Consider the following 22,289-nt stretch of genomic DNA (forward strand, 5'->3'; position numbering starts at 1 on the left):
GCCATACTGTTTTCCACAGTGACTGCACTAGTCTGCATTCCCATCAGCAGTGCAAGAGGGTTCCTTTTTCTCCGCATCCTCACCAGCACTTGTCATTTGTTGATTTGTTGATGATAGCCTTTCTGTCAGGTGTGAGATGGTACCTCATTGTCGTTTTGATTTGCATCTCTCAGATGATTAGTGACTTTTGAGCATGTTTTCATATGTCTCTTGGCCTTCTGTATGTCCTCTTTCGAAAAGTGTGTATTTAGGTCCTTTGCCCACTTTTTGATTGGGTTGTTTATCTTCCTTTTGTTAAGTTGTATGAGTTCCCTATACATTTTGGAGATTAAATTCTTATTGGAGATAGCATTGGCAAATATGTTCTCCCATGCAGTGGGCTTTCTTGTTGTTTGTTGATGGTTTCTTTTGCTGTGCAGAAGCTTTTTACTTTGATGTAGTCCCATTTGTTTATTTTTTCCCTTACTTTCCATTGCCCTAAGTGTTGTATCAGTAAAGATATTGCTATGACAAATGTCTGCTATTTTTCTGCCTATAGCTTCTTCTAAGATTTTTATGGTTTCCCATCTTATGTTTAAGTCCTTTATCCATTTTGAGTTTATTTTTGTGTATGGTGTAAGTTGGTGGTCTAGTTTCATTTTTTACATGCATCTATCCAATTTTCCCAACACCATTTATTGAAGAGACTGTCTTGACTCCCTTATATGCTCTTGCCTCCTTTGTCAAATATTAATTGAGCAAAATGGCTTGGGTCAATTTCTGGGTTCTCTGTTCTGTTCCATTCGTCTATTTATATCTGTTCTTGTGCCAGTACCAGGCAGTTTTGAGAATAGTGGCTTTGTAGTATAGTTTGATATCTGGTATTGTAATCCTTCCAACTTTGTTCTTCTTTCTCAAGATTGCTGCAGCTATTCGGAGTCTTTTTTTTTTTTTTTTTTTAAATTTCAGATGAATTTTTGGAGAGTTTTTTCTAGGTCTTTGAAATATGCCGTTGGTATTTTAATGGGGATTGCATTGAATCTATAGATTGCTTTGGGTAGTATGGACCTTACAATGATGTTGATTCTACCAATCCAGTATATTCTTCCATTTGTTTATGTCTTCCTCTATCTCTTTTTTCAGCGTACTGTAATTTTCTGATTACTGGTCTTTTACCTCCTTGGTTAAATTTATTCCTAGGTATCTTAATGCTTTTGTTGCTATGGTAAATGTAAATGTGATGTTTTATAAGTGGATGGGGCTATTGCTGAAACAAGATTGGCAGTAGTAATAATTAGCAATCATTGTAATTAGTACTTACTAAAGCTAGATGAATGGTAAATGGGGATTTATTTTACTATTTTTGTCTACTTTTGTATATTTTTATAAGTTTTCATAATAAAAAGCCAAACAAATTAAATGTAACTGCTTTGTTAAATTTCAGATTTAGTTAATGAAATAATTATACTAATTTAAAGTCAAATTAATGAATATGAATTCTTAAATAATTATTGTTTTTCTTATGATATATAGTAGGAATGTTTATTATACCGTCTACTTAAATGATAAGAGGCATGTAATTGAATGTTTGGGAAAATCTACTTTGTAATAATTGAGTATAATTTTTGAGTATATTTTTGACTTATTTCCATGTGAACTATGTAATTATGGCATATATAGAAAGTAAAAATTCATTGACTACTGCAAATGACTATATTAATATAGGATCACACTTGTTATATTTGTTTAGTATTTGCTCTTTTCATTAGATTGTAAGTTCTATAAGGGTAGTCTGTCTGTCTTAATCATTGTATGTAGCATAGTACTTGGCACATAAAATGTGCTCAATAAATACAGGTGTCTGACCATGGTTTAAAAGAAAATTATTTATGTCTACATAATCTTCTTTTAGATTTCTTTTAAAAATTTACTAAAGGTATAACATTTTTATTACTGAAATGATTCATAAAGCAAATTCATACCAAGTATTTGTCTCCATATTTAACTGTTTTCTTTTATGTAACAAGTGCTCATTTGTTTTGTGTTTTTATAATACTATTTCAAATGTGAAGGCTTTTTAGTGCATTAATTGTAAGGTACATAGTATACCCTGTGAAAAATATAATACAGAAAAGCAAAGGAATGTGAAAATGAAAAAAAAATTACATTAGCTTTTAAATAGTTGTATAAATAAATAGAGAAATTTTATGGTGTTCCACTTTTAAAACTCCAATAATGGTGTAGCTACTAGGTAGGTAAATAAAATTCCTTCTACTTGGTATTTTTATCATCATAGTACTTCACATCTTCTTTGTCAGTTGTGTGATGAGGGTGCTTACTGAGTCTGGCCTGTGGCTAGGCCTTACTGAGGTACTCCTTGGTGTATTATGCCACTGTCTCCTGGGAGGCATGAGACCTGCTGCAGGCATAGCCTCCTGGCCAATCTTTAGCTGCCCTGTGTGTACCTGCTGGACTTTGAAGTTCAGTATTTCCTTCATCACCCTTCTTATAGAGCCTTTAATGAATGGCTTCATCAGTTAAAGGCTTACAGTATGTTGGAACTCAAGGGATCTGATAGTTTTTAAAGCTCATTCTCATATTACCAATAAAAAAGACTCACTCAATATGAAGTCACAACCAGTCTGCCTGGCTTTCAACCCTCCATAATCAGGTTCCTCTTCAACCTTGGTTTCAGATCTAGACAGAAGGCCTTGGCAAACTGAACTGAACTAAACTGGGATGCAATGGTCCAGTCTCAAATATTCCCAGAAATGTTACTAGTCGATGTGGGAGCCAGACCTGGTCACATCCCAACCTGCAGCCTCTGCTCTTGGAGTCAGGGACTGCCCTTATGTTCATATTGCACTAGTGTTTAACATGTGTTGTGCATGTAGTAAGTGCCCAAATATTTGTTGAATGAAAGGGAGATAAGAGACTTTCAACCCTGAGTGAAACAGCCCTTCAGTACACACATCATATATGTGACATTTTTATTTTATTTATTTATTTTTAAAGACATTGCTGACTCAGTGGACTGGGGTACCCAATGCTGGGGTCACTGTTCTTCTGTTTTCCTGACCCAGTATCCCATTCATGTGGTTGACACCTGCTACATGTCAGAGGGGAAACTTAGACAACTAAACTCGGTTCCAGCTGAGTTTAGAATCCATATGGCTTCTCTAGTCTGGTGAATCTCACTGAAATGAAATGCCTGGAAATGTTTTTGCTCTTTGGTTATAAAGCTCAGTTAGAACCTAGCCTAAGCAGGTTTCTTTATGCTGGCTTTATTTTGCATTCAGAAGGTGAGGGCACCCCATAGGCCCACTGACCACTCTGACTGCAAGACGTGAAAAATTAATCAAAAGTTAGTATTCCTCCTGGAAAATCTCCTAGGAAGTAGGTTCGCTATGCCCTTGGTCCCTGTTGCTTTGCTCTTTTTTCTTGGAGATGGAAAGAAGGTCTTGAATTGGTCTGAGAATTGGAGTGAGATCAGTTAGTATCTTCACTAATTTCCTCACATAATTGTTCAGTTCACTCCAGAATCAAAGTGCTGCTGTTGCTTTCTTTGAAAATCTTGCTCTTACCTTCATGAAGCCATTTATCTCATTCTTGGCTTCTTTGTGCCACTTGGAACCAATAAGATCAAAGTTTAAAATTTCTTGGCAGAGCTAAAGATCTTATATGCAGAGCCCATGGACACAGACAACAGTGTGGTGAAGGCCAGAGGAGGGTGGGTGGAGGCTGGGTGGGCAAAGGTGGGGAAAATGGGGGACATCTGTAATAGTGTCAACAAATAAAATAAAAAAAGATTTGTTTTCAATATTGATCCAACAAGTCATTGACATGGATCAAGACAGTACTTCACCTGCTCTAACCTGTGTGGCGCAGTTGGTTGAGCATTGCTCCATGCACCAAGAGGCTGCCAGTTCGATTCCTGGTCAGGGAACATGCCTGGGTGTGCCTCTGTCCCCAGTAGGGGATGTGCAGGAGGCAGGCAATTGATGTTTTTCTCTCTCTTCCTCTCTCTTCCCCTGTCTCTCTAAAAAATCAATAAAAAACAAATTAAACACACACACATGCACACACACACACACAAGACAATACTTCATCCACTTGTTCATTTTTATTTTTGAAGTTCCTGTTGTTGTCAGGCCCTGTGCCAGGCACTGGGGCTAGAGTGGTGAATGAGATAGATGGGGAGACGGTCACATAGTGAACAAGGAGAGAAATGCTAAGATGAAATGAGATGGGAGAGACAGGGAAGACTCAGATCATGCAGGGCCTTGTAGATTATAGGAGTTTGGATTTCACTCTTAAGATAATTGGTACCATGGGAGGATTTTTAAGAGCAAACTGACATGATCTGATTTACACTCTTTGAAAGATTACTGTGGCTTGATGGATGGAGAATAGATTTGTGAGGTCAAGAGTATCAGAAAGAGGGCCAGTGTGCAGGCTATTGAAGATGTCCATGAAAAGGAGACATATCTTGGCTGAGAGTCAGGAAGGCCCATTTTTAATTTATCAGTGGCACCCTTAGTTTTTAATATGCTGAAGCATACTTTTAAGGGCAGAATTAATCTTTTATCAGATGTACTATGGATGCTGTTGGTTTTGTTATTTTAGGAAAATGCTCTTGTGTTGTTTTAGAATTAATGCTATCCACATACCTTTATTTTTCAATATATATCCAGAATATATGAGTCACCAATATTAAAGCTAATGCAAAAGAGATGTAAGTTGTTACTCTTTGAAAAACTAACAGAAGTGTTCAACTTGATTTTAGCTTGACTATGAGGAAAGTGAATCTGAAGTTAAGTGTATGATAGTGAATATTTGGATCTTTTATAAGCTACAACTTTGTGGAACGGTAAAGAAAATGTTAGTACAATTATAAGATCATTTTATACATGGAAATTTTTTGGAGGTGGGGGGAGACAAAAAGGAATTTCATCCTGCCCTTTGTTTAAATATATCAGGGCCTGGTACCAATGCCAAAAGCTGTCAGTGTGACTTCTTTACAGCACTGAGGCCTCAAGTTTCACATGGCTAAGAGTCATTCAGGGGCTTGTTAAAAATACAGATTCTTGGGCTTCACCCCTTTGGCTCTGAGTTTTAATAAATTTCTTGGGATTCTAATAGGTATTGCATTAGTCAGTGTTCTCCAGAGAAATAGAATCAGTATGATGTGTGTGTGTGTGTGTGTGTGTGTGTGTGTGTGTGTAGAAATTAATGTAAGGAATTGGCTTGTGATTATGGAGCCTGAGAAGGCCCCAGATCTGTAGTTGGTAATCTGAGACACATGAAAGTTGATAGTATACTAGAGGCCCAGTGCACGAAATTTGTGCCTGCGTCCTCTCACAGTCCGGGAGAGTTGGGGGATGCCACGGAGGCAGGAGAGGCTCCTGCTACCACTACTGTGTTCACCAGCCTGTGAGCCTGGCTTCTGGCTGATTGGTGCTCCCCCTGTGGAGCCTGGTGGTCAGTGCACTGGTGGTCAGTGCGTGTTACAGTGACCGGTTGTTCTGCCGTTCGGTCAATTTGCATATTAGCCTTGTATTATATAGGATAGTATAGTTCTAGTCTGAGTCCAAAGGCTTAAGAAATGGGAGAGCTGATGGTGTGAGTTCCAGTACAAGTTTGAGTCTGAGGGTAGGAGATCTATGTCCCAGGTCTGAGAGAGCCAGAGAGAGAGAACCAATTCCTTCTTATTCAGCCTTTTGTTCCATTAAGTGTGTTGGATGAGAGACCCCCACCCACATTGGGAAGGGCATCCTTGCTTTACTCTGTCTTTTCAAATGTTAATCTCATCCAGAAACACTGTCACAGACACACCCAGAATAATGTTTAACCAAATATCTGGGTACCTCCTGGCATTGTCAAGTTGACGTATAAAATTAACCATTATACCATCCAAATCGGAAGAATTTGAAGCAGTGAGGAGCAAAACTAGATTTCTTGGAAGAAACACTGGAAGGGAGAAAGACACCTTATAAAGAGATCATTGTTGCACTTTAGGAACCAATTGTAAAGTTTTAATTATAAAAAAAATGTCCAGACTAGGCAAATCCATAGACAGAAAGTTGCCAGGCAGTCGGGGGGCAGCAGGTGGAATAGGGGAGTGATAGCCAATAGAGGCATGGGGTTTCCTTTTTCAGTGATGAACGTGTTTTGAAATTTTATATTGGTGATGGTTGCACAACCTTGTGAATATACTAAAAACCACTGAACGGTAACCTTTGAAAAGGTGAATTTTATAGTGTGTGAATTATATGTCAATAAAATTATGTTTTGAGAGAGAGATGAAGAAGTGGAGGTAGATGGTGTCGACATCTTTGAGATGTTTTCTATGAAGTGGAAAAACAGGATGATAGAAGAGGTGTGGGGTGGAGGGAGGATTTCAAAAGCCCACAAGAAATACTTCTGCATGTGTGCAAACTGATTCAAACGATCTAATGGCGAGGGAAATATGAATGGTGCGAGCTGGGCAGAGGGAATCTGAAATGCATTGGAATCCCCCTGAATAACTTGCTTCACGTCTCTTCCCCAGGTGACAGATCAGTCCGTGAAAGCCTTTGCCGAGCACTGTCCGGAGCTTCAGTATGTTGGCTTCATGGGCTGTTCGGTAACTTCTAAAGGAGTCATTCACCTAACTAAGGTAGGTGCCCTGCAACTTCCCCTTAGGGTTTCCAATTGTCATTGACAAAGGTACTGGATGAGAAATAGATCATTATAGAAGCGTGCCAGTGTTTGATAAAGTTAAAACCAGTGTAAGGCAACAATGCCAAACCCATCCTTTCTAAAATGGGTCACTTATTTTTTTAAATAAGCAGCTTACTTTTTTGCTTTTTATTGCTAATAAGTGAAATACACTGAGTGGCCAGATTATTATGATCTCTGAACGCATAATAATCTGGCCACTCAGTGTATATCCTATATAATAAGAGGCTAATATGCAAATTGTCCCCTCAACCAGGATTTCGACCAGTAGGCAGGCCAGCCAAGCGCCCATGTCCCCTCCCCCTGGCCAGGCTGGCCAGACCCCACCCATGCACAAATTCATGCACCGGGCCTCTAATATATATACACATACACTGAGTGGCCAGATTATTATGCGTTCAGAGATCATAATAATCTGGCCACTCAGTGTATATATGCATGAAATAAACTGATATATGTGACAAGAATTATTTAAATGCTAACAATAATGTATTGCATTTAGAAGGTGTTTTGATTGAAGTTTTAAGTGTTCAGATGTCATTAGGTCCTCTAAACATTTGGCTTTTAAGAAGGGAATGTGGTCACTGCGTATTTTTAAGCTGAGTATTTAAGGTGAATGTATATAGAAAAGTAACCTTATAGCTTTCACATACACCAAATATATGAAATCTCGTATTTTAGCAGTGATGGAAATGCTAGTTCCTTTGTAATCTTGCACTTACGTGCCATCTCTTCTGCTTCCCAGAGCTCTAAAATAATTAGCAGTTAATTCTTACATGTAATGAGAAAAACTGGTTACTATAAAATTTACCTGTGTATTGTCTGAAATTGTCACTGCATAGGTTTTAACTGTTTTATATAGTACTTAGGAGAATGAATGAGTCTTGCCTTTTCCACTTAAAAGCTGAGATTCATTTCACTACTGTTAGAAAACAGGTGTGTTAGCAGCACAAGGCTGATATAAAACAGGTAAGATCCCATGTTTGTTTGGGCTTGGTCTCTTCAAGCTTACAGTTTAGCAGTAAATAATGTTTTCTTTTTTCCTTTCTAGGAAAAGAGCGATTTTTTAAAAGTTACCTAGGACTGTAGCAATAAAGCACAGTGGATAGGAGCCTGGGCTCTGTTGTCAGCTTGGGCTTGAAGCTCAGCTCTGCCACTTATAAGCTAAGCAAAAAAAAAATAATTTTTCAGGGTGTTAATTGAAATAATATATGCAAGGTGCTTGCCTCTGTATCGAGATTGCAATAAGTGCGAAGTAAATGTTAGTTACTAATACGTATTAGCATATGTGCTACGATACCTAAATTGCTGGAAAATCAAAGTAAACTTTGAGAAAAAAATCAAATTACTGTTCTAGTATATCTAAAACAGAGGCTGTGATAGTCCTGTGTCTTAAGTGACTGAGCAGCTTTAAATGTATTTTGAGGATCAGAACCCGAAGCCAATGGAGAGAGAGGGTAGGCACCTTATTCTCAATTGTTGCTCTATGAGATCATCTTAGTATAACCATGTGTAACCGTAATTTTTTATTCATTTCCTGTAAACATGCCTGAACATCTTGGTAGATGAATGTTTTTCTAATCACATCTTTGCTGTTTATAGTGTAGAGTAGAAATGCCTTCAGATGAGCAGATCGTGCACAAGTGTTACAGTGACCATATGTGGGAATTTACCATCACTAGAAATTGTACTCATTAAAGGCAAAACAAGACTTATTGGATCATTAGGTGCTTCTCTGAGCATTTTGAGATTAGCCAAAAATTATGGTACACTGGTACATAAAAGATCAGAATTATTCTCTGACAAAATAGCAGCTACAGCAAATGTCTGCACTGGAATGGTTGGAAACATGGGGATCCATATTTGGGAAGAAGTGATGAGAACTTTTATGGTCTTTATTTAACAGTTGAGGATGTTAGTGAGTTGTTGTATGTGGTAGAATAATCTTCCATCACAGGTATGTGTTTTTTTTTTATTGCAATGTACCTATTTATAAACATAAAATATCTCCATCTTGCTCTCTTGCTCTTCTTCTACTTTTTAAAAACAAGTTTAGCCAAATGCAAATAAGTAGTTAACCTCTAGTGCCTAAATATTATTTGCCACTATAGGGACTAGTAGAAACATGTCAAAAACACCCAAAAGCCAACATGTAGTAGCTCTCTACTTTGAGCCTCAAAAAGGAAAATGATTGCAATAGATTGAAACAAACAAAATGTATAAAAGTCATGAGTCTATAGTGATATATAAAGAACAAAACAAAAATGGATTTCTTCTTTCAGCTAAGATGGAGTAATAAGGACCAGATTTACTCTCTTCCCTGAAACAAACCCCCCGCATCCCCCCCCCCCAAAAAAAAAGGAAAAAAAAAAAGAACAACAACACACTGCTGGGGCTGATCAGCAGCGCCTGAACGACGGATGAACAGATTACTCAGACAGTTTGACTGTGCAAGAGAGGGCTAAGGGGCCCCTGGCTCTAGTGGCCAGAGCCGCCTCTATTGCTTGCCTCGTTAGGCCTTTATTGGAACTTGTATCTTTAGATACAATCCGCAGGGTGAGTAATCTTGGGAGGACACCTATTTACATTGTCCTCTTGGCAAAGGCACCCAGGGATTAAGCATAAGGATTCCAGTGAACACCCGGGGGTCTGCACATGCACAGGCTTGTTCGGAAAGGTCAGGGAATAATTAGGGGCGCCGCCTTCGACACTCCCCGAAGTCGGAATTCCCATAAACAGGGCAGGCGGCCTTCCACACACTTCCCTTTTACCAGAATGTCCTTTTTACAACTTTCCAACTCAGCCTCTTGTGCTCCCCAACATACCAGACAAAACATATGAAACAATGGTCTTCATGACACTGGATATCCAGGACCATGATCCCTGAGATATGAGACACAAACAAGAGGAGCCCTGTGATTGCCTCTGTCTAATGCATTGAAAGAGGTTCCAGCTCAGCACTGGAGGCACGACCAGGCGAAACTCAGTTCACTGTCAGAGTCGAGACAGAAAAGAAAGTCCAGGGAGACCAAGGCAGCCAGAATTGAGAGGCCAGAGTACCAGGGTGGCAAGAACCACATAGAGGACCTCAGAGATCTGTGGGTCCCGTGTGCATCCAACCCTACATAACCCATGAGTAAAGAAGAAATCAAAAGAGAAATTAGAAAGTATTTTGAAATGAAGGATAATGAAAACACAACGCATTAGATTTAGTGCGATGCTGCTAACGTGCTCTTTTGGAAAAATTACAGTAGTACTCCCCTCACCCATCTGTGGATTCAGTTACCTGCAGCCAACCATATTCTGAAAATATTGGATGAAAAATTCCAGAGATAAACAACTCATATGTTTTCAATTTAAATGTGTTGTTCTGAGTAGTGTGATAAAGTCTCATGCCATTCTGATCCGTCCCTCCTGGGATGCATATACAATACAAGAGGATATTTTGAGAGACAAAGAGACTACATCCATACAACTTTTGTTACAGTGTATTACAGTAATTATTCGATTATGTTGTTAATCTCTTCTCTAACTTAAAAATTAAACTTTATCATAGGCATTTATATATAGGGAAAAAACCCCACCCATTTATGGAGTTTGGTACTATCTGCAGTTTCAGGCATTCTCTGGGGTCTTGAAATGTATCCTGTGCAGAGAAGGGGGGGACTACTGTAATAGCACCGAATGTCTACATAAGGAAAAAATGGAAGGTCTCCAATCAATGACATACCTTTTGACACTTGAGACAAAAAAAAAGAGAACAAATTAAATTCAAAGTAAACAGAGGAAAGGAAATAATAAAATTCAAAGTGGAAATAAATTACATGGAAAATAAAAATTACAGAGAAAGTTAAAAACACCAAAAGCTGTTTTTTATAAAATAGATTAAGTTGATAAATTTCTATTCAGACTGATTAAGGAAGAGAGAGAGATAGAGAACACAAATTGCCAGTGTCACGACTCAGAGGAGTGACATAACTTACAGATTCTACAGATACTCAAAGTATAACAAGGGAATATTATGGACATCTTTATGCCTATAAATTCAACAAATTCTTTGAAATGGAAAATTTATTTGAGAGATACAAACTACCAAAGCTTACTCAAGAGAAAATAGATTATCTAATATCCCTATATCTCTGAAAGAAATTGCATTTGTAGTTAAAAACCTTCTCTCCAGTAATACTCAAGGCTCAGATTGCTCACTGGTGAATTCTACCAAATATTTGTTAATATATTAAAAACGTTATCAGTAAGAGATGTATACTTGAGGATTTACTAGTGAAATTATACAATGTTAGGGATTTGGTTTAAAATATTAAAAAGTGGGTAAAAAGAAGGAAAAGAGAAAATGGACAGGCTAGTAAAAGAGACAAAAAATGACAAAATTTTCCAGATAATTGAGCTGGGCTATAGGGCATGGGAATTCATGATACTATTCTCATTACATTTTTTATATTTAAAAAATTTTCATAATAAGAAAAAATCCTGCAAGGTGTCAGAAAGTTTAAAATGTTATTAATGTAACATTATAAAACCATACTATTCAATATCATAATTTAAAAAATTTATATTTATTGTTGAAAGTATTACAGATATCCCCCTCCCCCCTTCCGCCCTGGAACCACTCCCTGCCCCGCAAGCTTTACTACCCTACTGTCTGTGACCATGGGTTATGCATATATGTCTATAAGTTCTTTGGGTAATCTGTTCCCATCCCTTCTTCCCCCATTCCCTCTGTGATTCATCAGTCTGTTCCATGCTTCTATGTCTCTGGATCAATTTTGTTCATCACTCTATTTTGTTCATTAGATCCCACATTTAAGTGAGATCATGTGATACTTGTCTTTCTCTGACTGGCTTATTTTGCTTAGCATAATTCTCTTCAGATCCCTCTATGCTATCTCAAAGGGTAAGAGATCCTTCTTTTTTACAGCTGCATAGTATTCCACGGTATAAATGTACCACAGTTTTTTTTATCCACTCATCTACTAATGGGCACTTGGGGTATTTCCTCATCTTAGCTATTTTAAAGAGTGCTAATATGAACGTAAGAGTGCATATATTCTTTCTGATTGGTGTTTCAGGCTTCTTAAGATATGTTCTTAGAAGTGGGATCACTGGGTCAGATAGCAGTTTCATTTTTAATTTTTGAGAAAACTCCACACTGTTTTTTATAGTGGCTGCACCAGTCCACATTCCCACCAGCAATGTACTAGGGTTCCCTTTTCTCCACATAATAGCATTAGAGATGCTAATATTTAAGAATATATTATCCTAATATTAATTTAAAAATCAGTTGAAAAAATAGGGTTATGGAGTCTGCAATGTCAAATGGCTAATTATTTTTACATGTATTTGGAGTGCAAACCTCAGAAATGTTGTGGGTTTCTGAATTTAATGCCACATATCCCTTATGAATTGATTTATATCAGATCAGTTCAAATGCTTACAATTAGTCAGGAAGATCTTATTTTAAACTAGAGGCCCGATGCATGAAAATTGTGCAAGAGTAGGCCGTCCTTCCCCTGGCTGCTGGCACTGGCTTCCCTGCTTTCCTCGCAGCCCCGGCTTTGTCCAAAAGGATGTCTGGTCTAATTACCATATTACGCTTTTATTATTATAGATGACTATTAAGGAAGATGGCAAAGAAGTTTTGACAAAAAAGTTTATTTTTAGTATATACTATGTAAAATTTTTATGTCTTTCATAATTTAGGGATAGATATATTTATTAGATTGTTAATGTATTTTAAAGTTTTGACTGTTAAGTAATAATATTAATTCTGTACTACATTAAACCTTGTTGCTTCAGTTATTCAGTTTGTATAAAGGAATGGACTTGCTGGGATATGGCAGGTATGGGCTTGATTGAAGATTTTTATGTTTGCTAGTTTTTATTTTTAAACAGTTTTTTTGGGGAAGGTGACAGCTAAATAACATGCCCAAGCTTCTGATATTTTTTAAGACCATAATCACATTTAAAGAACTTTTTAAAAAACCTCATATTTTAAAAGTATGAAAATTTAAAATATGAAATGTTTTCTAAAGGAAAAGAAAAATTATTATTTTTTAGTCAATTTAACATAACTAACTGAAAGTATGTTCATTCATGCAGCTAACTCAATTTTCATCTTCATTTTTGTACTTATTCAGAGACTAGAAATAAAATATGGACTTTTTTGCTTTTTAAATTTCCAAACAATTTATCAGTTTAGACTGTCTTGTTCTAAAGGAAGAACATACTACTTATTTTGCTACTTTAGGGGTGATATTGCTGTTTAGTCAGAGATTATAATTTATATGTTTCTGATTAATTATAGTACTTGAGTGATATTTTGTATGTGAAAAATACATATTTTTAAATTGATTAAGCTCTGAAATACTAGGATTCTGTAGTGAGTATGACCCTGTGAATACTATGAAGGGGTCTGTGTTGTATGATCATGTTTTTGGTTCTTTTTGGTTCTTCTTTAGGACTTTAGTTAAGCCAAAAACCAAGTGTTGAGAATATCTGTGCCTGGTCTGGTCCATTAATTTTTTTCTTAGAAGTTTGGAACAGCAAACCACTTATTGCTGTCATCAGAGCTAATGTGTAAACACTGATTGTAGGACCTTGAGCAAATCACCTAATCTCTTTGCCTCAGTTTCCTTACCTTTAAAGTGAAGGTAATAATAGCACCTGCCTTTCTTTAGGGTTGTAGAGGCAGAGTGCTTCACACATTGCTAAAGAAGCAGATGAAAAATAAAATTAATTAATTACTGAGAAAAATATTAATTGCAGTGTATGAAAGTTCTTATGTCTTTAGTCCTAATCCACTTAATATTCTTTCATTAAAATAAAAATGAAAAATAATTTTCATGAAAATAAATCTTCCTTAAAAACTTCATGAACCTTGTTTCTACCTAAAGGTCAATGCTGGATGTTAAGATTAATAACTGTTTGTCTGCTCTTTCTTTTTTTTTTTTTCTTTTTCCATGCTGACCCTTTAAGGATTATTTAATGATTTATTTAAGTTAACATACTGAACAACTAAAATTGTATTTTTTGATAAAAGTATTTTAAAAATTCCTACATAGCACTACACAGAATCAGGGGAATATACTGTTGTTTCTTAATATTATTACACAAATTAGTGACTTTGTTTTTTATTTTTCTAAATCAATACAGGCAATGTCTACATAAGTTGTATCAATTTACAACATTTATTTTTTCATTCTAAGTCAGTGATACCTGTTCATTGAGGTATTTTTCTTATATTTTATAATTCTGTTACTCATACTCTAGTCATAATGTATATGTGTTTGTGCTACATTTTCATTTCAGCAGCTGCTGTAGCAGAGTGTGTTAATGTGACACTAGTAGAATAAATGAATTCATCTTTCAAAATCACTCAGTATGTGGAAGTTCTCACAAGTAAAATGAACAAATGAGTTTCTTTGTCACATCTTTTTTTGATAAAATGGTTGCTTTAGGCTTCATTTAAATATATAAATATGAAATGAGGAAAGTTGGCAATCTTTTTTGAAAGGGCCTATCTTGGATCTTGGCTTTATATTTTAAATATTTTTTACTCTGCTTATATTATCTTCAGTTCACTCTTTGAATTTTTATTACACACTTGTTTCTAAATTGTGGGTTTTGTTTCAAATATTCTTATAAAAATGGATTTCCACTGTATTTATCTGGTCTCTTAACACATGAGGTCAGTCTTTATCCAAGAAAGACGTTAAGAGTTGTTGCTTTCATGTTCTTTTAGATGTTCAATTCATTCACAATGTTTTCTTGACAGAAGTTTTATTTAAGGATCAGTGTGAGTCTACCTTACTCAGTCTCGTGGTTTATGTGTGAAATGTGATACTGGACACAGATGGGATCTCATCTCTAAATCAATAGAACAGACTATACGAATTAGGGAAACCAGGTTTGAGGCTCAATGAGAATAGTCATAATGTAACTTAATGAAGAAATTTACTACTGAGGAAAAAAAAGTAAGCTGATCTCATTTATTAATTTAAAATAAACAGTTGCTGATAATTACAGTTAATAGAATCTAATTAATTTAAAGCATATTCAGTTGATAACAAAACATTGACACTTATATTGACTTATTAGTTTTAAATATTTATAACAGTGTTTTATTTTTAATTAATTCAACTATCTTATTTAAGCGCTATTTTCACTTGATCTGGGCAGATGAGCCACAGGAAGTGCCTGCATGTGTACATATTATATATCGATTCTCACACACATTTAAACATAGTACATGCCCATCCTGTGTCAATTGGTCATCAATAGAGAATCCAAATAATCTGATTTTTCTTTACAATTTTGTTTAACATTGCATGATGTTTATAATGATGATGTACAGAGGCTCCTGGATACTGAAAGGAAGATTATGTGTCTTTATTGTAGTCATGTTCTTTGAAAATAGAGAATTCTTTTCCATAGTAACTCTGTATTAGTCAGAGGTTAAGTTCTTTATGCTACAGTAGGAGTGTGTGTTCTGAAACTTTAACTTGGAACCTCAGTATGTAACCAGAATTTAAGCCTACATATTGTTACTCATTTTCCATATTACTTTTTGGAAATAAAGTTTGGTTCTGATCTCCCTCTTCTGCAGACACACTGGCCCAATAATAGAATCCAACAGAGTCCGTTGACTAAAGGCAATTGAGTTCCTCACATGTTTGCTCTCCAGCCCAGAGGTATCACAGGCGTTTACACAAAAGTTGTTTATCACAGTGTATTTACAAAACCTTCAGAAACATAGCTGCTTCCCCCACTGTAGGCTTCCTTTCAATTGATTGTATCCCAGTGGGCTGATTGGCCAACACATTTTGTTTCCCCCAAGAAAAAGCTCCCCTCTGGAGCTTTCTCTGTTATATTCACTAGAGAAAATGCTTGGTTATTATGTTTGATCAGAGGCACCTTTTCAGCTGGCTATCCATCTTGGATCTTTAAAAGTGAAACAATATGCCTGTGCCGGAGAAAGCAGCGCAGGTTTTCACTTTTACAGCTTTCATCCGGCTCAGGGAAGAAAACAGGTTGGTTAGCACCCTGGGTTTCTCAGGCAAGGTGCACGAGTACTCTGGCCATTATCCCTGTTCCGGGTTGTTGCAAAGAACTCCTATTAGACTGACTACTTCTTTTCGTTGTTGGAAACTGGCTCCTCTCCCCGCTTCTTTCCTTTTGCTTTGTGCTGGTCCTAGGTCTGTTTGCCCTCAGATCCTCCCTCTCCTCTAAGCATGCTCTTCTATATCGTAGGGGGCTTCACTCTGCAGGCGGCATTTAGTGGGAAGCAGGAACCCCAAGAGAGGGAAAGCTCTCCCTCCCTTCCTCCAAGGAAGTATTGTTAGTAACAACTTTAGCCACCCCTTGGTCCCCGCCCAGGACAGGTCCCCTGCAGCTTCGATTGTATGTGTGACCATGGCCTATGGGTCACAGTAACATGGACTCTTTCTTCCTTTTGTCCCTCCAGCCTTGGGGCGCCTGTGGCTTCCTGCCATTGCTAAGTCTCTGGCTCACACTAGCCTCTCCAGTTCATCTCCTCAACTTCTCCTTCATCAGAATAACCAGTTTTCTTAATGAAATTCTCTTCCTGTAACTTGATAAATACTTGTAGTGGCTTCTGTTTTCCTGCTTAGATCCCAACACATCGTCCTCTCTGTATCATTTTGTGTTTCTTACATTTGAGAAAATAGAATTGGTGTTTATTTCCTTTCAGAGAATCTTGTGACAATGGAGATCAAAGCACAAATCATAGAATTGCATATAATATAAGATTTAAATTAGACTTGACCCTTCTTTCGACTATCACTAGTCATACATCTTTCCTGGATGTAGACAAACTATAACCAGAGAGATAGGGGCAGCTAGCTACATGACAGTTAAGACTAATGGAAGTACAAGGCCATGTGAGTGCCAAGAATAGGATAGCGGGCTAGCTGCCTAATTATAGAAAGGTAGTTTTTATACATGCTTCTAGCCAGAATAAAATTTAGATGTTTTCCTGAGCTATAATGTATAATGCCAGTGCACGGAGGCAAATATAAAGAAAAATATTTGACTAAATAAGAAATTATTTGTCGTGAACTAGTAATTTGAGTTACTGGTTATAAGTTACTAGTTAATTTAAATTATACCTTAATGGTTTTAAATGACAAAAAGTAACATACTATCATGTCAGTATTTTGTATTAAGAAGTAGTGCGTTAATATATAAATCAAAGTTATAACATTTTTCCAGTTCATTTTGAAAATATTTGTATTATCTACTTTAATGATGTAATTTCATGTTTTACCTTTTTTATATCCAGTAAAACTTTATAAAGATATTTTCTGTTTTACCACTTCTCATTGGTAACTGATATACTACCTATAATATAGTCATCAAGTTAGACTTTTAGATCATTCACTTCCAGCTCATAACATTGGGTGTTATTAGGGAGTCAGGAACTAAAATTTACCAATTCCAGCTAGAAGGGGTCAATTGGGGGGTGAGGGGGAGGGAAGGGGACATATGTAATACTTTCAACAAATATTTTTAAAAATTACCAGTTCCAAATTTAAATATATTGTAAACCAAATGCTGTTGCTTCTTGGAATTGTTATTGTAGAACAAAAGTAAAACTCAGTGTAACAAATGGGATCTGATTCAGTGTTTGGAGAGTTCCTCATGTGGATTTTGGGCACAAATCCTTACGTTCACTTTAAAAAGTTTGAGTCTTCTTAGGCTTTTTTCATCTGTAAAGTGTTAATTCTTTCATTATCATAGGCAGCACCTGGATAGTGCCATGAATAATTAAATCAAATACAATGCCAGAAATGAACATTGTGGAAGAAACAGTATTTTCTCCAGACCTGCATCTAAATTTTTTTTGGAATGATCTGATCGATTTGTTTTTGGATCATTAATATCAGACTTGTCTTCTAACTAGAAAAGGGGTATTTGGGGCTTTATATGGGGACTTCGGGCGGGGGGATAATACAGGAAAGAATCACACATAGGCTTTGGAATGTTTCTTCTCTGACAAATGGTTTAGAGACTGAGAGGAGAGAAAGCTGCTAATGGGTGGGGTTAGCTGTGCTCTTCCTGGGTGACGGAGGGTGCTCCAGATCTATGGGGTAACCCTCACCTCAGAGAGAAGCTGCAGGTGCCTGTTGACAGGGCCTCATGCTGCTCCTCTTTGTGTTGGGAAACCTTTTGTGGGAGTATGGAAAGCCCAAGTGGCTCAGCTTGGTGGTTATCATCTGGGTGCCAGGGCTTTTTCTGAAACAACGTGGTCACAGAAGAGGAACACTCATTTCTGAAATTCAGGCTTAGGCACTTTTTCCTTGGAGCTTTGGTTTTAGGCCGAGACCCAGAAATGAGAGTGTAAGGCTAAGAGATTTTCTATGTGGAGGTGAGTTCTAGTTGCATATTCTAAACCAGGAAGAAAGAAAGAAAAAAGACATTTTAATTTAGAGAGTAGGTACAACATTTCTATAACATTTTTGGAATGACAGAAAATAAAAACATATGCCAGAATATTTTCTCAATTAAAAATCATCATTGTTATGCCTCTGTTTTTCAGCTTTACACATTCAGAAATAAAGAATGGAATACTTTTTTTGCTTTATTTTTTTTTCTAAATATATTTTATTGATTTTTTACAGAGAGGAAGAGAGAGGGACAGAGAGTTAGAAACATCAATGAGAGAGAAACATCGATCAGCTGCCTCCTGCACACCCCCCACCGGGGATGTGCCCGCAACCAAGGTACATGCCCTTGACCGGAATCGAACCTGGGACCTCTCAGTCCGCAGGCCGACGCTCTATCCACTGAGCCAAACTGGTTTCGGCCTTTTTTTGCTTTAATAGTGTAAGATCAAGAGGTCAGTGTGCAGGTTACTTGGCTTGGGTATGATAAGTTTTCATATTGGGGATAATGGCATTTCAGTTATTTTACTGTTATTAAAAACTAGAATCCCGATGCATGAAGATTCATGCCAGAATGGGCCTTCCTTTCCCTGGCTGCTGGCACCGCCTTTGCTCTGGCTGGAGCCTCCTTTCTGCCTTCCCATGCTGCTCAGAGGCCTGGAGCGGCCATGTATGCAAATCAACCCACCATCTTTGTTGGGTTGATTTGCATACTCACTCCTGATTGGCTGATGGGCATCACAAAGGTACGGTCAATTAGCATGTTACTCTTTTATTAGGAAGATAAAATTGCAGCCTTACCTGGTTTGGCTCAGTTGATAGAGCATCATCCTGAGGACTGAAGGGTCCCAGGTTCAATTTCAGTCAAAGGCACATGTCTAGGTTGCAGGCTTGATTCCCAATAGGGGCGTGCAGGAGGCAGCTGATCAATGATTCTCATCATTGATGTTTCTATGTCTCCCTCTCCCTCCCTCTCTCTCCCTCTCTGAAATAAATAAAAATATATTTAAAAAAATAATAAAGTTGCAAAACTTTTATTTGGGATATAGTTCTAAAACTTTCAGCACATCATAGTGTGATATGTGGATGCAAGTGACTAAAATGGATTCAAAATTCCCTGACCTATCTTTTTTTCAAATAGATCTCTGAACTTGGTGTGAGGAAATTGACAGAGAAGTACACAACCAGTCCAGTTAGATGAAGTGTTCTCTTTTTCCTTGCACTCACTTTTGACTTAATTTACCCTTAATTGATTTGAACTCTGGTTTATTTTTCTTATTTAAATTAAACAGTGTGAACACTTTATTTTTTAATTGAAGAGTAGTTCTGTTTGTCAGTTTTTGCTCTATAAAAAGTGGCAGGGCTTCTCAATGCTGCTAATTCTTAGTGTTCTTTGTAGCTTGTTATGAGCTCTAGAAATCTTATGTGGAGAAAAGAAAGGAATTTGGGGGAAAGAAAAGTATTAGAAAAAAAGTCAATTAGAGGCTTCGCTGCCTGCCAGAGTGGAAAAGGAGGAGCAGAGCGCCCTTTCTGAATTGGTACGAGGAGCAGGAATCCAATTAACAAATTCACATTTCTGCAGCAGAAGACTGATTAAAATTTTGGTGAACTACTCAAAATTCCTGCCACACACATCAAAACTCTGACAACTTACGGAGGTTTTTTATTTTTATTTTTTCATTTTTAATGGTCTTCATTTTAAGAACAGATTTGTAAATAGAGAACTGATTATGCTTCTTGTTCCAAAATGGCCTTTAATTATGCGGAATGAGAATGTTGTTTTATATTATTTAATGCTGGGGGCGGGGTAAAGAGGGAGGTGGGAGGGAAGGGTGGAGGAGAGGGAAAAGACAAAGAGGAGACCCCTAAGTAGTTGTAGCAGGAAGGGAACTTTGCTCCCATGGTCCCTTGACGGTTGTTGCCAATCGATGATTCCTGCCTGATGGGCATAGTTATGTGAGGACGGCCTAGTTAGTAATTTGTGTCAAGGCAAGTATATTATATTTCTAAGACTCACCAATTTTTCCTCTCTCTAAAGTAATCAGGAAGTGAAATCTGTTTTAAAATAATGAACACAGCTCTCTGAGCACAGTGAAAACAACTTTTCAAAACCTGGGAAATAGAGTTGAGTTAGTTTAACAGATGTCAGGGAGGGGCAGGGGTGATCATTGTAGGGCCTCAATGGGCAAGCTCTGGGATTCCTTTCTGCAATGAAATATTTTTGTTTCCTAAAGGTTTCAGATAAGGTGGGCAATATGATGGAAGTTATTTAAGGAATATTAACCTGGCTGGTGATGTGGCAAGGAGGAGTTAGAAGGGAAAGCTCTGAAGAGAAGCAGTGCAGTAAAGTGCCCTAAAAAGCAAAACAGAATGTGAAAAAAAATGGCAAAAGATGTCAGATCCAGTAGGAGAATGGAAGGACCAAACAGGCCTTGGATTTGGAAATAAAGCAAAAAGACAGCAGCCTGGTGTGAGTAAGAGGCAGTGATTGGAAGGAATACCGAGTGAAGGTGCCAGAAAATTAACATGGTCACTACTGTGGGTGGGATAGCATTTAAGACCCTGGAAGTCCTGTTTTCATGATGAGAAAAATGTCATTGTCTCTGCTTGGCTCTCAGGCTCTCTACTTAAAAGCTTTCATTTCTCACCGAGGCTCTCAGTTCTATGAGGTGCTGGGCAGGATTTGCCTGGTGTCCTAAGTGTGGTTTATTCAGCTTTTATTACCATCTCCATACTCGAATGCCAGCTTTAACCACGCTGAGGTGCAGGCCTCGTTGATGAGCAGAAGGGATGCCCTTTATTCTCTGTCTTGCCAGTCGAGTTCTTCTCTAAATGTAGGTATCAGACCCTGTCAAAGTGTGGAAGCCTTCCTACGCTCAGGGACGAGAATTCCCTCTCTGCCGCTTCCCTTCCCATCCGCAGCAGTCTTAGTTTTCTTTCATATTTTTCCAGTTTACCATTCAAGGACCCATACTAAAACCCCCTTCCGTTCTCCTGTGTTTCCCTCCCTGCCCCTAGCAGGAGGATCTCCCCAGTTTTCTCATAAGTGCCTTTCTCTAACCCCAGTCTCTGGGTGCCTTTGGTCTCTCCAGTAATCATCTTGGCAGTCTGACAGGTGATTGGCAGATGAGTGTGTGGTACTGATCTACAGCTCCAGTTAACCCTGTCCAGGCAGCCTGTCTTAACCCTTGGCTTTGATCCCTAAAGATTACAATTGATTGTCCTAAAACTCAGCTCCAGTGAAGCCAATATCTGCAGGGCTGGCAAGAAGTAAATTAGGTACTAGTTGACATTTGAACATATTTAACTATACAGACGTATTTAGTCTTTTCAAAAATTATCACCTCCAACTGGCATCACATAAATTATCATGTTAGCCTGAAACAGTGGGGCATCCCTGCTATCTGTCTTTGCCAAGATTCTGTGAGTCCTCTTCTGTTGCTTCATCTACTGGAGGCAACCTGGATAACTGAGAATTTTGTTTTATTTTTTTACTTTTCCTGAGTCTTAAGAAAATTTGGAAGTCATTTAAGGTCTTTTTATAATCCTCCAAGCCTGTGTTTCCTAGGTAACATTTTAGTGTCTCATTTTATACTTAAGTACATATACGTCATACCGATCATTGACTGATTTTAGTCTTTTTGACCTGAATTGATTAAAGTAATATTTTTCCAAATAAAAGTGGTATTAAACTGAAAGTTGATTACCTACATTCTGACTTGAGTTTCTTTTAAAATACTTAACTAAATGTTTAAAAACTGGAGGGAAATATTTAGAAGACCTTGTGTTGTATGGCTTTGCTTCTTCAAATCCTTTGTGATTTGTATAACCCAAGACTACCAATGAATTTATAAGGAAAGTAAGTTTAATTAAAATGTCAGTTTCCTACATGTAATTACTTGTTTCAGACTGTGAAGGATTATTTCAGGTAGCATTTTATGAAACCCTGGAGGGCACTGTTATGAAATTCCCATAGCAAGGGAGAGAATGTGATGGATTTGACAGAGCTGTTTGTGGAGTTTTGCCTGAAAATGCCACCTCTCATACAGGTGTTCAGTATGTGTCTTCCTGGAACTGCCTTTGGATGCTGTCATATTTCAAGCTGAACTGGCTAAAATGGTCACGGGAAGGCCACATACGCATAGTCAGTGACTGTCAGCTCATGAAAAC

The 22,289-nt window shown here is 37.4% G+C and overlaps 1 protein-coding gene across 1 annotated transcript in view; it reads left to right on the forward strand.

The window, feature by feature from the left end:
* FBXL17 (F-box and leucine rich repeat protein 17) overlaps positions 1-22,289 on the forward strand; it is a 467,471-nt gene that overhangs the window by 131,596 nt on the left and 313,586 nt on the right. The window contains exon 5 of the mRNA XM_028149688.2: positions 6,530-6,637. Coding sequence (XP_028005489.2) covers positions 6,530-6,637 — 108 coding nt within the window. The remainder of the gene's footprint in view (positions 1-6,529; positions 6,638-22,289) is intronic.

This window comes from Eptesicus fuscus, chromosome 4 (genome assembly GCF_027574615.1).
Source record: "Eptesicus fuscus isolate TK198812 chromosome 4, DD_ASM_mEF_20220401, whole genome shotgun sequence".
NCBI classification, from domain to species: domain Eukaryota; kingdom Metazoa; phylum Chordata; class Mammalia; order Chiroptera; family Vespertilionidae; genus Eptesicus; species Eptesicus fuscus.